This window comes from Typopeltis vanoorti, chromosome 2, assembly GCF_054136105.1.
Source record: "Typopeltis vanoorti isolate ZY-2024b chromosome 2, IOZ_Tvanoo_1.0, whole genome shotgun sequence".
NCBI lineage: Eukaryota > Metazoa > Arthropoda > Arachnida > Uropygi > Thelyphonidae > Typopeltis > Typopeltis vanoorti.
This window is the reverse complement of record NC_143550.1, coordinates 143,956,036-143,973,543: the sequence shown is the minus strand read 5'-3', so window position 1 is coordinate 143,973,543 and position 17,508 is coordinate 143,956,036. Positions and strand designations below refer to the sequence as shown.

At 34.4% G+C, this 17,508-nt stretch overlaps 1 protein-coding gene across 1 annotated transcript in view; it reads left to right on the top strand.

Annotated features, from left to right (window-relative positions):
• Positions 1 to 17,027, top strand: part of LOC150109489 (SOSS complex subunit B1) — a 40,231-nt gene extending 23,204 nt beyond the window's left edge. Inside the window, exon 6 of the mRNA XM_090408578.1 lies at positions 16,492 to 17,027. Coding sequence (XP_090264704.1) covers positions 16,492 to 16,646 — 155 coding nt within the window. The 3' untranslated portion in view covers positions 16,647 to 17,027. The remainder of the gene's footprint in view (positions 1 to 16,491) is intronic.
• Positions 17,028 to 17,508: the final 481 nt, after the last annotated feature.

Below are 17,508 nucleotides of genomic sequence, written 5' to 3'. Positions count from 1 at the left end.
TTTTCCCTTTACCTTCAGTAATGCACAAATTGCCCAGATGGGATGAAATGTCTTTCTTTGACAAGCATTTACTCTGGTCTTTCCTGGCATAAACACATCACATCAATGCTTCCTCAACATCCAAAACAACTAGACATTCTTTTCTCAAGATGTTGCTTTACATCCATCCTGCTGAGGGAGTTTTTGGTGCACCCAAATCCTCCCTCAGAATGTATGCCAGATGTGAGAATGAGCAATAATGGGAAATAATATTCTAATATTGATAGATTATTAGATATGGGATGTAATATCCCTTAACTTAAACAAATTCTAATATTGAGTTTCTAAGTGTTAGCAGTTGAGAAAGAGAAGGAATGTTTAGAACAAAAAAGAATATCAAGCCATGGATTTGTTGTGTTTATACCAGCATAGACTAGATTTGAAAGTCAACCCAAGAAGAGAATTTAGTATTAAATATTTTTCTGATGTCCTTCTGATGAAAGATCAGTGGAGCCATGCTGAGGGTGGTTTGTGGGATGTGGGGAGATTTGCCTTGGTCATCTAAACATTAGTTCAGAGGAGAAGACCAATGCCTAGATGCTGCCTTATCTTTAGGAGATGATGCCGTTGTTTCATCAGAATTCTAGCAGGGCAGAAACTTGACACAACAGCTTTGACAAGGTACCAGAAAGCTCAACTGCCATTTGAGCAGGAGACAAGCTTAGTTCTTTTGGCCTTTACGAATTTTACTGTAGATTTTCTGATGTTTTTTTGCAGTTGTTATAGACTGTAGTTTAAGCTGAGTTCTCAGAGTTTTTACTTTGAGCTATTGAGGGTATTTTGTTTTCAGCTTGGACTGACTTTTTTGATGTATTTGTTGGAAAAACTGAGACATGGATGAGGGTTGGGATTTTGAGTGGAATTGGAAATAAAGGCACTCCTCTGGTACAGATGTTGATTATCACTTATGTTGATGTTTAGTGGAATAAAAACCTGTCTATAGATAATAAATACTAACTGAATTAATTCAGTTAATAAATTATTATGCCAGTATTTCACCTTTGTTACCAAGGCATCAAAAATTGAGCATGTGCATTCAGTCACACTGGCAAGAAAGCAAACACAGACTGAGTGTGAATGATAGAATCCTGCAGTCCTAACTGGTATTCTCTATGGGTGCAAAGATGGAAACTTGCTGATGGTCTCACAGTGATCAAAAATCTGGGAGACCATCATTGTGAGACCTTCATCAAGTTTCCATCATTACATATTAGGAAATACACGTGGTAGGCTTATGTGTTCATCAGACATGTTGTAATAGATTTAACTGTATATGAACACAGGTATATAAGAAAATAACTATTTATTAACTTAAAAGCTAATATTTTGCTGTTATTATATCCAGCATCTTCAGAGCACACAACACAAAGTTTGTTACAAATGCAAGGCAACCACAATCCAGTGTAACAGTGGGGCTAGTATAAGTAATTGCAGCGTGCAACACAAGACTAAAGTCCTAATAGGGCACAATCTAGGTTAAAAAATAAAAAATAAAAAAATAATAGTTCAAAGTTTTGAAATAGTAGTCCAAATAATAGTCTTAGAAAGTTTGAAAAAAATAAAATAATATAAAATAAAAGTAATAAATATTAATTTGGTCTTAGGATGACTGTCTCCCAAATCTTTGGTAGATTTATACAGCCATGCTTGTTAAGGTTTGGAGTATGTTTTAAGGCTTCTGTTGATTCCAGGAACAACCTCTCTGACTTGTAGAAGCTTCTGTGCATTACTTTTGTTTCTTTCCAATTGATCCTGTGTGCAGGGGTATCCAAAGCATGGTCTGCCAGACCCAACTTGCCATAGCAAAAGTGTCTGATATATTTTTTGTGTTCACTGAGGCGGATGTCCACAGTTCTTCCCATTTGTCCATAGTAGGCTTGATGGCAAGAACAGAGCACTTCATAGACTCCTGGATGTGATAAAGAGTGCATTTATCCTTAGGTGAACGGATGAGAGTTGGTAATTTTACATAAGGTTTAAATACTGTGCACAGTTGGTGTTTGTTAAGCACCCTAGATATCTTTTCAGATGTGCCTTTAATGTATGGGATGGTGATAGTTTTGTTGTAGTCTTCTGTGGTAGATAGAGGGGATTTCTGAGTAGCATTTAGTATTATCTATCTTATGGGGATTATAAGCATTGGTTAAGAAGGTGTGACGTAGGTGAGAAAGTTCAGCAGTGAGAGCAATGTCATTGGAACAGATTGCTCTAGCTCCATGGGTTAGTGTTTTTAAGATACCATATTGTTGAGAAGAGTGATGGTGTGATTGTTTGTGTAAGTATCTCCCTGTGTGTGTGGGTTTTCTATAAATCGAAAATGATAAGGAACCTTCTGGAAGATGTGTGATCAGCGTGTCCAGGAAGGGCAATCAATCATTGGCTTCTAGTTCCATTGTAAAGTGGATTTTAGGGTGCTGGCTATTTAGATGCACTAAAAATGTATTCAATGTGTCTGGGCCATGTGGCCAAATAGCAAACACATCATCAATGTAGCATAGCCAGAGACTAGGTTTGAGAGTGGCTGTGTTGATAGCTAGTTTTTCCAGATGTTCTATGTAGAAGTTCAAACTTTCTAAGACTATTATTTGGACTACTATTTCAAAACTTTAAACTATTATTATTTTTTTAAAAATTGTATTTATTTATTTTTTCAAACCTAGATGGCTTCCTATTAGGACGTTAGTCTTGTGTTGCACGCTGCAATTACTTATACTAGCCCCACTGTACACCGGATTGTGGTTGTCTTGCATTTGTAACAAACTTTGTGTTGTGTGCTCTGAAGATGCTGGATATAATACCAGCAAAATATTAGCTTTTAAGTTAATAAATAGTTATTTTCTTATCCATCTGTGTTCATATCAATACCGTTAAATCTATTACAACATATTAGGAAAATTTATACAGTAGGGATATGCAATAGGAATGACAGACTTGTAGACGTTTCTGCAGGGAGTACGCAGACCTCAGTCCAAGCATGGCCTCAATAGTGCTCCCTTTCAAGTTGCTATATATGACTAGAGTAAGTATGTACTCTGAAAAATTATTTAATGAGATAAATCAGCGATATTATGCAAATACCTCCTGGAGTCAAGAGACTCATCAAGGGAGGCAATAGAATGCATCCTAACAGAGATAATCTCTGTCATATCTCATCTTAAACTGATTCAGCGTTTCTGCACCACCTCATTCAGTAAATCATTCCACTCACCAACCACTCTCCATGCAAAAAAGTCATGCCTTACTTGCATATGCACGACACCTTTATACAATTTTCAAGAATAACCTCTTCTCTCTATCTCTTTCTCTTCTTCAACCCATTGAAAAATATCCGAGGTGTCAATCTGGTAAGCTTCTTTTAACAATATTATTTATCAGACTCTGCAATTCTTCATAGTCAGTATTCCACAAACCTGATACTAGAAAATATCCACAGGGAATGCAGTTCTAAATGTATTTCAGTACTGAAGGTAGAAACTTAGAAATCTGAAAGGTGGCATAGTCGATCCTATACCTTGATATAAAATTTGGTAAAATTTTATATCAAGGTATAGGAACCAGATATTTACTTTAAGACAAATAGTTGAGAAATCACAAGAAGAAAACATGGATCTGTATTTAACTTTTGTAGACATGTCTTGTTAACTCGAAAAGGAATATGATTAGTACCAAGCAAAAAATCTGTCCATATAGCTGAAATTATGTGGTCTAAATTAAACATTATGCAGAATCAATAAACAGGCACTGCTTGTTTATTGATAACTTTAAAGTATCAGTTATTTTAGAAAATGAGTGAATGATTATATATTTCACTATTGGAATCCTTTTAGGTGAACTAAAATGGCAGATGTGAAATGACACTGATAAAAAACTCATATCAGAAACCCCACATGTAAAAAAACTAGTTTGGAAGAAAATTGTTGTAAGAAACTAGTAATATGGAAATTCTAATTGTATTGGGCTATTGCAATATCTTGTGTTAGAATACCTAGAGCACATACCAAGAAATGATGATACTTATATTATCTGCTTAATATTACAACCCTTCTGATAAATTATATTATGGAAAAAAATAAATAAAAAAATAGTATTATTTACATACAATTTGTCTGAAATATGTGGATGTTTGTATGTTCCACTAATTAGACATATTAAATTTTCATAGGTTTTTGAAAAACTACTTATTTTATCAATAGTTTTTAATATAAATTGCAGATACAACATTCTAATGAAGTTTGGTCCAGCATATGTATAAATAGATTTGAGTATGTGGTTATTCATAACAGTGCTACCTAATATAACAACACTAGAAGAAAATGAATGTATATTTAATTTATTGAATAGAAACCCAGCAAAAAATATTTAATATTTTGCTGTTCTAATCATTATCTTCAAAGTACAAATTACAACTGTGGTAAAGCACACAGCACTCAGTTAGATTGTAAAAACAATTCAAATTGTAATCGAAAAGGAACTAATATCTTACCAAGGCACCCTGTGGGGATTGCATAAAAATGAAGTTAATTCAGAGGTCAGGCAGGCTAACACAGAATGATAGTCTTCCGGATAGTTGGAAAATGAATGCAGCCATATTTGTTGAGGTTAGGTGTGTGTCATAGTTGATGCTGATTCCAAAAATAGTCTCTCAGACCTATAAAAACTTCTATTCTGTGCAGTTTTCTTCCACGTAATCTAGTGCAAAGGACTGTCCACAGCATGAGACTCCATCCTGACTTGCCATATAGATGATCATAGATGCAATTTTCATGTTCTTCAAAGTGGAAGTTAACAAATCTACTAGTCTGTCCAAAGTAGGCTAAGATGCAGATGCATGGAACATTATACACTCCAGGATGTGCAATGACCCATTTCATAGTTAGGTAGCTAGAGTGTTGTCTGGGAAGGGAAGATAGTTTCTTTTCTATAATGAGATGTAATTTTGAATTCTGGCTGTGTTTAAAATACATTCATTTATTATTTTATTTATTTATTCATATGGCATAAATAACAAAATATGCAGTACAATACACTGACATTTTAAAAGCAAATAAAGTTAAAAGTCATTTTAAAAACCAATAAAATTAAAAAGTTATATCCATATTTGTCAAATAGTTCATAGCTTCAGGAGTAGCACTTAAAAAGTCTGATTTGTCTTCTGAATATGCTCTAAGATAACATTGGGTCACAATATGGTCCACAGTTTGTCTTTGAGCTCCACAATCACAATGTGGGGACGGTCATTTACCCCATTTAAAAAGCATATCCGCACATACACTATGATCAGTTCGTATTCTATTAAGTTGAGTCCAGAATTTTCGTGGAAGGTTAGAGCAAGCATTAAAACTTTCTTGTAATTGTAAGAAAAAATTTTGTAATATTATCTGCCTCGCTCTCCCACTGTTCTTGCCACTTTAATAATTGTTGGGCTAATTGTAGTGGTGGATGTCTTGATCTCGGTCATTGTATACTTAAATCTGGGAGATCTAAGTGTATTGGCAGGGCTGTATTCTCCAGGATTTTCTTATACTCCTGTAAGAGAGCTTTGACCTTGTGCAGACTTTGTGGAACAATGTTGCTAAGAGCTGGGAGCCAGTGTGTGGGTGTTGATTTGATTGTACCAGAAATCAATCTCATTGTATTATTTAGTTGATTATCAACAAGTTTAACATGTGTGCTATTTAGCCACACTGGTGAGCAATATTTGGCACCAGAGAAAACTAGACTTTAGAGCTGTAATCCATTGATTATTGGCTGTTGCTCCCCCATGTCATGCCTGTTAGTTTTTGTATTATATTGTTACGGGTTCTTAACTTAGCAGCAACATTTGTTCATTTGTTAGGTGTTGCTTATAAGAGAACGTGTGGTCCAAGGTCACGCCCAAATACTTTGGAAACTTATTATGTTGTAGCAAGCATCCTTCAGAATAGATATGTAAAGTGACATCTGCCATGTGATTATTAAGGTAAAAGCTTGATACTTCTGTTTTGTCTGGGTTGAACTGGAGCCTCCATTTTTTTGTAATATTCACCTATTGTTTTCAGGTCTTTTGTAAGTATCTCTTCTGCCTGACTCATATTTTTGTGTTGAATGGCAATTACAGTGTCATCAGCATAACAGAACTTAAATGAAATGGTGACAGCAAGTTGTATGTGTATAGGTTATAAAGTAAGGGTGCCAATACTGACCCTTATGGAAGTCCATTATTAAATTTTTGTTGTCGGGACATTTTATTTTCTAACTTAACCTGAAAGAAACGTTCCATGAGTATGGAGGAAATTGAGTGCACAATCCGTTTACATGGAACTATACTAAGAAATTTGTATATAAGACCTATAAGACCCCCCCCCCCCCCCACTCAGCTAATTTCCATACGGAATTTCTAGAAAACCAAGCTCTCAGCACAGCTACACATAACAGTTCGGCTATAACTATGCAGATGATGTTATGTTTGCTATTTTGCCTCATAGCCTAGATATATTGATACATTATAGTGCATTTTAAACAGCCATTGAAAAATACACTTTGCTCTGTAGAAAGTAAACTAACAACTGTCTTCTCTTCCTAGATAACACTAATTACATGACTATCGAAAGGTTCATTATATTTTCTGTATAATAGGAATCCAAACATGCAGAAGAATGCTTAAATAAGCAATCACACCATTGCCCATTCCAACAGTAAAGTAGAATATCCTCAAAACACAACACACAGTTTCAGGGCTATTTGTTTGAATAACACAGCCCTTGCCACTGAACTCGGGTACCTTTACACACTTTTAGCCATTAGTTACAACCCCTTTAAAATAGGCAAGATATCCTCCACCCTTCTGCAACAATATGCAATATCACAGCAAAATTATTCCCATCCCTGTGTTCCAGGCACATCTGAAAAAATGGCTAAAGTTCTTTATAAATATCATTTCCATGCATCTTCAAACCACACCTTCAATCTAGCAAACTTCATCCGTTCTCATAAGGATCAGCTTCATCCACTTGCACATTCTGTAGTGGTTAATGTTCCTTGTGCCGCTTTAGCCTACTTTGGACAGGCTGATTAGTTATGTTAATATGTATTTTGAAGAACATAAAAACTGCATTTGTTGATTATGTATGATTAGTCAGGACTGACAGATCATGCTGTAGAGATTATTTCACGCAGGATTAAATGGAATTTAATCAAAAAATACAGCTGTACTGTATAGAAGTTACAATAGGTCTGAAAGAATATTTGCGGAATCAGCATCAGCTGTGACACACTCTTCTAGTCTCAACAGGTATGGCTGCATTAATCTGCCAAAGATCTGAGAAGCCATTATTCTATGACCACATTTAGAGTGATGGTTAGAAACATAGCAAAATATCATCAATTTCCTGATATGTACCCTCAAGGGGTGTTCAAACTACTGTGACAGTACTACATGATTAAGTTTACATTATTATTAATCTCCTATTAACAATTTTCCTCCAAATTAGTCTGTTACTTGTCAGCTGCACACTAGTATTGTCATATCTAACATTTTAGTCTTCTAAGGTACTTTTGACTAAATCAGTCCACCTAGACCTTGGATTTTTTTTTCTTGGTCTTTTTCTTGCCATCTTGGCATCAAACACCTGTTTTGCTGATCTTTCCTCATCCATTCTATTTAAGTGGTCCTGCAACCTTATATTAGCCCTTTGCACATTCTTGAATGCCAACAATGTCAAGTTCCTTTATAATGTCTTCATTTTTCATATGATTCTGCTGTTGATGCTATATCTGTTCGTGCCCCTAATTTTTCTCAGAACTCTCATATTTGTGGTCTCTAATCTTTGATCAATGCTTTATTTCTAATCCAACTCAGAGATTCATACCTTAAAACTGGTGTCTGATTATACTTCTTCTTCTTTACAGCCATTTTCTATCAACTGCTGGACAAAGGCCTCTTCCAGTTCTTTCCACCTTTCTCTGTTCTTGGCAATGGTTGACCAATTTTTCCCAACAAATTTTGACAGTTCGTCACTCCACCTTCTTTTAGGACGTCCTCAGCTTCGTTTCCCTTCTTTTGGAATTCAGTTCATTAGTATAGTGAAATGTCCGGCCCATTTTCATTTTAGTCGCTTATGGTGAAGAATGATGTCAGTGATGTGAGTCTGGCTTCTTATCCAGGTGTTTTGCTTCTTATCTTTTAATGTGATGCCTAGCATCAACCTCTCCATTTTTCTTTGAGTTGTTGTTGGTTTATTTGCCAGTGCTTTTGTTAGCAACCAAGTTTCACAACCATATATGATGACTGGAAGTATACACTGGCTAAATGTCTTCCTTTTTAAACAGTGGGATATCATTGTTTTGAAAAATGCTTTTCAATTTTCTGAATGCACCCCAGGCAAGTTGAACTCTCCTATTTATTTCCTTTTGGAGTCCACAGTTCAGATCAATGAGATGAACTAAGTATGTATATGAAGAGACTCTTTCCAAGAAATTGTTTTCTATTATTATGTTTTTTGGTGTTACAAAATTATTAAACATGATTTTAGTTTTATCTCTGTTTATTTTTAGACCGACTTTTCTGCTTTCATGATATAGGTCTTCTGGAGTGTTTGCAAAAATGATGATATCATCTGCATATCTTAGGTCTGTTAAGTTTCTGTTATTAATTTTTATACCAAGTCCAGTTTATATTAATAAATATTTCTTGAAGGACCGCTGTAAAGATTTTGGGTGATAGAGAGTCTCCTTGTCGGGCACCTTTTTCAATTGATATTTTATTGCTACTTGTGTGAAGTTGCAGTGTGGTATATTTCCTGGAGGAGGTCCATATATTCTCCAGGAATTCCCTGATTCTGGAGTGCTTTGATTATTGCATTAGTTTTGATGGAATCGAATACTTTTTCATAATCAATAAAGACTAAACAGAGAGATGATTGGTTTTCTTCTGCTTTTTCTATTATTTGTTTTACTGCATGAATATGATCAATTATGTTAAAGCCTTTACAGAATCCTGCTTGTTCTACTGGTTGATTTGAGTCTAGAAGAGGGGTTAACCTGTTTATTACTTTTGTGAGAATTCTGTACAGATTGGAGAGAATACTAATTGGTCTATAGTTCTTTACTTCTTCTTTGTCCCCTTTTTTAAATAACGGTATCAGAGTAGCATTTTTTTCAGTTTTCTGGTATCTTTCCCTCTTCTAGGCATAGATTTAGTAAAGCTTGTGACATGGTGAATGATATTATTTCCTCTCCATTTAATTAATTCTGTGTGAATTAGGTCTTCACCAGACCTGATTATACTAGTTATTGCTAAATATACCATATTTAGTTCTAATTATGACTAGGTAATTAGAGTCTAAATATAGACTCTAATTGCCTCTATACTGTACAATAAGATACAGTCCTCAAGGAAGGGCAGTTTCATTGGGACCAGCATGAAAGAAATGTGTTAAGGGAATTTTTAACCCATGCTAAATAAATTTATTGACTATATTATTCAGTCATGTAAAGCAAAGGACTCCTTTATAAGTTTTTTAAAACTCATTTATTATGCTAAATTATGTTATTTGAACAATTTCTAACTTGAAAAGTATGTTAAACTGCTGCTAGTAATGATCACTAAAAATATCGCTAATAGTGCCAAATAATAAGTAAAATATTATCATTATGATATAATAACTAAATCCTCCCAATGCTTTACAACAACCTTATTTTTACTTCAGAGGCAAAAGCATCATGCATCCCATTCACTGAAAGTATACTTTTTTACATTTGTATGTGAAAATATTGACTTTAATATAAAGTCAATAATATTTTTGATCATGGTATAATATTTTTATTTATGATCCAAAGTTAAATTGGCATCATCAGAGGGAACCATACATAGTATAGTCATGTGCATGCAAGCAGTATGTGAGACTGAGAAAAGTGCACGGAAGCCTACAGTCCTAAATAGCACCACATATTGAGTTTGATTGTGTTCTTGGCCATTGGACTGACTGCCTATGGATTAGTTTCCATTACTGAGAGGTAGCAAATTTATACTTGCTTTTCCCATTGGATCCTGTGGCTGGTGTCCTGTCCAAGGCATCTACTCAACCTGAGTGGCCATAGTGATGGAATCAAATGTAGTCTCACTGCTACACAATCCTGATGTTGGTTGTTTGGCCAAAGAAGGAAAGGTTGCAACTACAGGATACCTGACAGACTCCAGCTAGATTCAGAGGTTGTAGCTGGTCTTTAGGAGAGCAGGTTATGGATGCTAATTTTTTGTGTGATTGTAGTGACAATATTGTATTTCTTGAGGATCTTAGCCACCTTTACAGAAGGGATGTGATGGATCCTTGGCTTACACTGTCTATAGAAAATCCACACACACATATACAGGTAAATACATCCACAGTCACCCCCCCCCCCCCAATAGTATTGTATCATAAAAACCCTAGTCAAAATTAATATGCTGTAATGACATTGCACTGACTTCTGAACTCAGCCACATACAGGATACCTTTTCAGCCAGTGGTTACAACCCCTGCTGAAAAAATATTAATGAATTCATTTAAAAATAGAGATGTAAGAGGTAAGATTCATCATAAAATATTATTGCCAGAATCACTTGTGTTTAATTTTAATGTCTTCATTCGTAAAAAAATTTTTGGCTAATTTCATACCATTGTCAATACAGTTATAGGAAAACACAAAAAAAGAACAATAACTCAGTTGAAAGCACATGGTATTATGTGTACTATCAGCTGCAGGAGAATAGCTCCATCAGCATTAATAGATATTCAAAATAAATTACAATAAATTAATTTAGTTAATAAATTATTTTTAAATATAAACAAAAATTTAATTACAAATTAAGGTAAACATGTGAATGGTGAGTATTAGTCATTATAACTTCCCAAAATTGAGAAAGTTTTAGGCAAATCGCTTTTGTTCAGGTTTGGGATGTAAATGTGTGCTTCACAGCCTTCTTTGTACAGCCTTTCCAAATGAAAGTAACTTTTGTGTAACATTTTGGTTTTGTTCCACTGGATCCTGTGTTTTGTAGATAAGGCTTGGCTTGCTAAATTAGGTTTTTTGGGTTCTTTAAGTGAAAAGTATTCCCGATGTTTTTCAAGATGAATTTGTGCAGATCGACCACTTTGTCCATAATAACATAAGCCACAAGAGTAGGGGATTCTGTAAACTCCAGGATAAGAAAGAGAAGGATATTTGTCTTTAGGTAAGATAAGGAAGGTATTAAGTTGCGAACTGGACGGAAAGTGCTTGTACATTAATCTGTCGAAGTAATCTTGCTATTTTTTTTAAAAGTTTCTTAGATGTCATAACAAACTGTATAAACAGATAGAGAGAACAGCCTTGGGCTCTCTCCTTTCCCCCCAGCTCTAGCCAATTACTTTATGGAACATTTCGAACAACATTCTAGACATATTTTCATCTAAACCATCAGTTTGGTACAGATACGTTGATGATGTGTTTGCTGTATGGAACTCCTCCTTGTCTGATCTTTATGAATTTCTTGCAAAAATTAATTCAATAAACCCAAGAATCAAATTTACCCAGGAAGTAGAAGATAACAATTGTCTTCCTTTTCTGGATGTTCTCAGCATATAGAAAACCAACTCATACTAGTAAATACATTGACTCTAACTCACATCATCATCCTTGCCAGAAATATGGTGTAATCAAATCTTTAGGCAAAAGTGCTCATAAAATATGTTCTACAGATTCTCTACTAAAACAAAGAACTGTTTATCATCAGAACTACCTTTATTGCTAATTGTTATAATGCAAAAACTATCGAAAAAGTAATCAATAATTATGGCCATCATCCTAACCTGCTACCAGAAGAAATTACCAGAATTTGTATTCCATATGTTAAGGGACTTTCAGAAAAGAGAAAAGAAGTTAAAGTCAATGTATTGACTAGTATGAGTTGGTTTTCTATATGCTGAGAACTGTAAACTACTATTTGGTTGGCATAGACTTTCAGAAAACACAGCAAGATTACTTTGACAGATTAACTTACAAGTTGCTTTCCTTCCAATTCACAAACTTAATATCTTCCTTATCTCACCTAATACAAATATCTTCCTCTTTCTTATCCTGGAATTTAGAGAATTCCCTGCTCTTGCGGCTTATGTTATTATGGACAAACTGGTCGATCTGCACAAATTCATCTTGAAGAACATCAGGAATACATTTGGCTTAAAGAACCCAACAAACCCAGTTTGGCAAGCCAAGCATTATCTACAAAACACAGGATCCACTGCAACAAAACCATCATCATCATCATCATCAAATTCCTGCCATGTACCCTCAAGGGGTGTACAGGATATGACAGTACTACATGAAAAAATTACATCATTACTAACTTCCTATCTACAATTTTCCTCCAAATCAGTCTGTTACTTGTCAAGACTCCAACATTATCAGATCTTATATTTCTATCGTCTAAGGCACTTTGCACCGTATCAATCCACCTATATCTTGGTCTTCCTCTGGGTCTTTTTGCTGCCAACCTGGCAGAGAACACTTGTTTTGCTAATCTTTCCTTGCCCATTCTGTTTAAGTGACCATACCACCTGAAATTAGCTCTGGTAACACATTCCTGGATGTTGACAATGTCAAGTTATTTCCTAATATCATCGTTTTTAATATGATATTGCCATTGATGCCATCTGTTCACGCCTCTAATCTTTCTCAGGACTCTCATATCTGCGGTCTCTAGTCTTTGGTCAAGTGTTTTACTTCTGACCCAGCTCTCAGATCCATAAGTTAAAATTGGTTTGAACACAGTCTTGTATACAGCTAATTTAGTGTTCCGACTAATTTCTTTCTTATTCCATATGAATTTATTCAATTGACTTCCCACGATACCAGCTTTGCTGATTCTGTTGTCTATTTCTATATTTAGTTTACCATCTTCAGTAAAAATTGTGCCTAAGTAGCTGAAATGTTTTACTTGTTCCAGAGGTTCTCCATTCACAACACAGTTGACATTTTCAATGATTCTGCCTATTTTCATTGTCTTTGTCTTTTTATTGCTGACCTTCATACCATATCTATTATAACAGCTATTCAATTTAGTCAGAGAATCTTGCAGACTTGTAGCAGATTTATTTAGAAGTATAACATCATCCGCATAAAGCAAAGAGCTGACATTAACATCTCCAATTTTGATATCAGGTTTAATACCACATTCCTTCATAATGTGATCCATATAGATAATGAATAACAGAGGGGATAATGTACATCCTTGTCTCACACGAGATTTAACATTAAACCATCTTCCTGTACTTCCTTCAATTCTAACTGCTGACTCACAACTCAAATAAAGACTAAGTATTGCTTGATATAATGCCCCATTGACACCATATAACTGCAGCGTATTGAATAGCTTCTCTCTTGGCACCTTGTCATATGCCTTTTCCAAATCGACAAAACTTAAATACAGATCTTTGTTATATTCCCATGCTTTCTCGACTATTTGTCGTAAAGTGAAGATCTGATCCTGACAGCCTCTATTTGGCCTGAATCCAGCTTGTTCTTCACCAAGCTTTTCTTCCACAATTCTTCTCAACCGTTTCTCAAGTATACTTGCATAGATCTTGCCAGGAACACTCAGTAGGGAAATACCTCTGTAATTCTCACATTCAGTTTTATTTCCCTTTTTATATATGGGTACTATGAGAGCTCTACTCCAATCATCGGGAATTTGTCCCTCTGTCCAGGCTTTCTGAACTATGCAGTGCAGCCACTGTAAGACTCTTATACCACCATACTTCAGCATTTCTGGTCGAATATCATCTACTCCTGCTGCCTTTCCACATTTCAAGCCTTTGATGGCTTTTTCTACTTCAAGTATGGATATGTATTCCTGACTGCATGCCTGGTCAGTGTTTTTTATCACTGTGCTGTCATCACTGCTTGTTTCATTTAGCAGTTTTTCAAAGTAATTACTGCATACTTCAAGGATATCTTTTTCTCCTGTTTTCATTTCACCTTTATCATCTCTAATTCCTTTTACAGCACTCTTTCCTCCATTCCTAAGCTTCTTCAACAACCTCCAGAATATTTTGCCACCTTCTTGATATTTATTTTCTATATTCTTGCCAAAGTCCTCCCATGACTTTTGTTTAGCTAGTTTTACACACTGTTTAGCTTTCTTACATTTGTCTCTGTATTCTGTAAGAGTAAAAGTTGACTTATTTGTCAGGAACTTTTGATATGCTTTCTTCTTTTCCTTCACTGCCTCTTTAACTTCCTGTGTCCACCAGGGAGTTCTGATTTTTTTATCCTTGCACACAACCTCACCACATGCCTCTCTGGCAGAATCAATCAATGTTTCCTTCAGAGTTTGCCACTGAATCTCCAAGGTTTGATTCCTGTTCTCAAACTCTTTCATTTTCTTTTCAATAATATTTCTGTATTTTAGTCTACAGTTCACATCTGAGAGCTGCTCAACTTTTATTAGCTTTAAAACTTTCTTACATGTTATTCTTTTCAATATGAAATTCAATTTTATCCTGCTCAAGACTAAATAGTGATCACTTCCAATTTCAAATCCTCTGTACACTCTGGTGTCCTGCACCAGGGAGAAAACATCACTATCAACAATAACATAGTCAATGAGAATTTTCTTATTCCTAGCCTCTTCTCTCCATGTGAATTTGTGCACATTTTTATGTTGGAACATTAAATTAATTTATTATAATTTATTTTGAATATCTATTAATGCTGATGGAGCTATTCTCCTACAGCCATAATAGCATGTGCTTCCAATTGAATTGTTCTCTTTTTGTGTTTTCCTATAACTTGTATTGATAATGGCTATGCAACTTAGCCGAAAATTTTACAAATAAAGACATTAAAATTAAACATAACTGATTCTGGTAATGATATTTTATGATAAAAATATTAACATATCCCCCCCCCCCCCCAAAAAAAAAAAAGACTACAACAAATCCATTGCCATCCCATATATCTGTGGCACTTCTGAAAAAGTTGCTGAGATCCTAAGAAATAAAATTTTGTGACTGTCTTCAAACTACACAAGAAATTAGCATCCCCTTACCCCATCCTTCTAAAGACCAGCTGCAACATTTGGACTCTACTAGGTATCCTGTAACTGCAACTTTTTTTTCCTTTTCCTCCAAACAGGTAGGATCACAGAGCAGCATCAAGATTACATCTCATTCCACCAATGGCTACCGAGGTTGAGCAGACCATGCCTTGGATACTTACCTCAGGATCCACTGGGGGAAAAAATCCCCAAAAAAACTACCTTTTTTTTTTCCACTGACGCAAGTATAAATATGTGAGACTTTGCCTGGAATCTGCTTTAGTCCTCATAAACTACACCTAATATCAACAAATATGGTTGCATCAAGTTCTCTCATCACCGAAACTTTCATCCATAGGCAATTATCCCAGTAGCCAAGAGCACACAATCAAATGCAATGGGTGATACTATTTAGGAATGTATTTGGCCACCTCCCTGTGCTTTTCTCAGTCTTGCTTGCTGCTGATTTAGTATCGACATGCTATATTTAAGTGTATGTCTAGATTATTGTATGGTTCCCCCTGATGATACCAGTTAAACTTTGACGAAATATTGGAATTAATAATTAAATATTTCTTGTTAAATGAGACCTGTGCCATAACTATAGAATCACATGTGTACCACAGTTAAAAAATAAATTTGTCATGTAGATATTTCATCGTGCATATCGTAAGACTGTGTGCGATTCTACAGTTAGTTAACAAATAAACATTCAAATTAAACACAACTGATTCTGGAGAATTTACAGAGCTTCATTGTTAACTTTTAAAGTGACTTTTAACTCATACAACTGCAGATGGTGAAAGCAAAATAGTCTTAAAGTTCTTGAACTGTAAATCAGTGAATAGTGAGGGTCTGCTGTATTACCAGTAGGACATTTTTTTAAGCTTTCTTCATCATGTCTTGTCTATGACATTTAGATGTGTTCAAAATAATTGTCATACTCTATCAGCTTTTTAAAATCTTTCTTTTTATAAAAACTGATTGGAAAGTCTTAAAATTATAATATTTGACAGTCCTTCAAAAATCCATTCAAATTTTTTAGCTATTGAACAAAAAATACTTTGTACCTCCACTACAAGATCCTCATGACACAACTACTTCATTTCATCAAGTAATTGGCAAATCAAATTGTTTTATCAAATTTAACACTATATATGCTAAGTTATTATCTTTATTAAATGAAATTTTTTCTTTAAGAAAATAGTTTCAAAATGTAGTATTATGAAATTTAAAAAATAGAGGTGTTTTTTTGCATTTTATAATTTAGGCTTTCTTCTCTGGTTCAATTTAAATATATCAATAAAATGAAATTAAAAATTTGCTTTCATTTAAATTTTTCTTAAACAAAATAGATTAATTTAAGTATTTGAATTGCTAATAACTCTGGCAAGTGTGCTTTTTTTTATATATCTTAGGCAATGGTAATCAAGGACCTCCACTTTTTACTCAGCGTGGTATTCCTCGGCCAGCGATGTTTCCAAATACACAGGTGCCAATTCGAACACCTGTATCAACAGCTAATCACAGTAATGGAATAAATAACAACAAACAGCGAATGAATCGAAGATAGGGGTTGTTTAAATGATAAACACAACTTGTTTCCTGGGTGGTATCCGGAATTGATATTTGGAGCTGTTCTTTATGGATCAACAATTAGGCATAATCAAGGAAAAAAAAACAACTGAAGATGGTTGGTTAGGGCTAAAAAGAAAGCTAAGGATTTTGGCAAAAAGCATTGCACTTGTAAATTAAAATGATGATATCATGATAAAAAAAACATTCTAATTACATTTGATATTCTCCAATTTTCCCCCCTAAATACAAATTTTTTGCTACAGTCAAAACAGCAGAAGAATCATAATGATGTCAGACTTTTGATTTCCAGGGTAGATAAAATATCGAAATAATTATTTAGAAATATTCTTGTAAAATAAAGTAGATTTTAACATTACTGCTTATCAGTCATTTTGAAATTACACAAACCAACGTTTCAGTATTATAAAGAAGATATTTTTTTTAAAACAGTTCATAATTTTTATTGGTTAATGCTACAATAATATACTAAAACATGGTAACAAAATACTTTTCAGAAAAGAAATTATATGTGCATACATGATTTCTGCTCAGCATGTTTCAGTTTCTTTACCTTAGTTTTACACCAAATGTAAACATTTGATGTAAAAGCATTTTGTACAATATTTCAATTATATGACATTACATATTACAGTTATTACGGTACACAGCAGAACATAGCCTCACAAAACACACACTTTTGCAAAGGCTTATTTTACAGTAATCATCAGACTGAATGAGTTTGATAGTCCCACTTTGGAAATGCAATTTACAGTTTTATGAAGTTTTACATGAAAAATAAGGAAAATAAAGAAGTAGAGAAAATATTTTCTTCTGGTATGTTACTTGAATATATATCT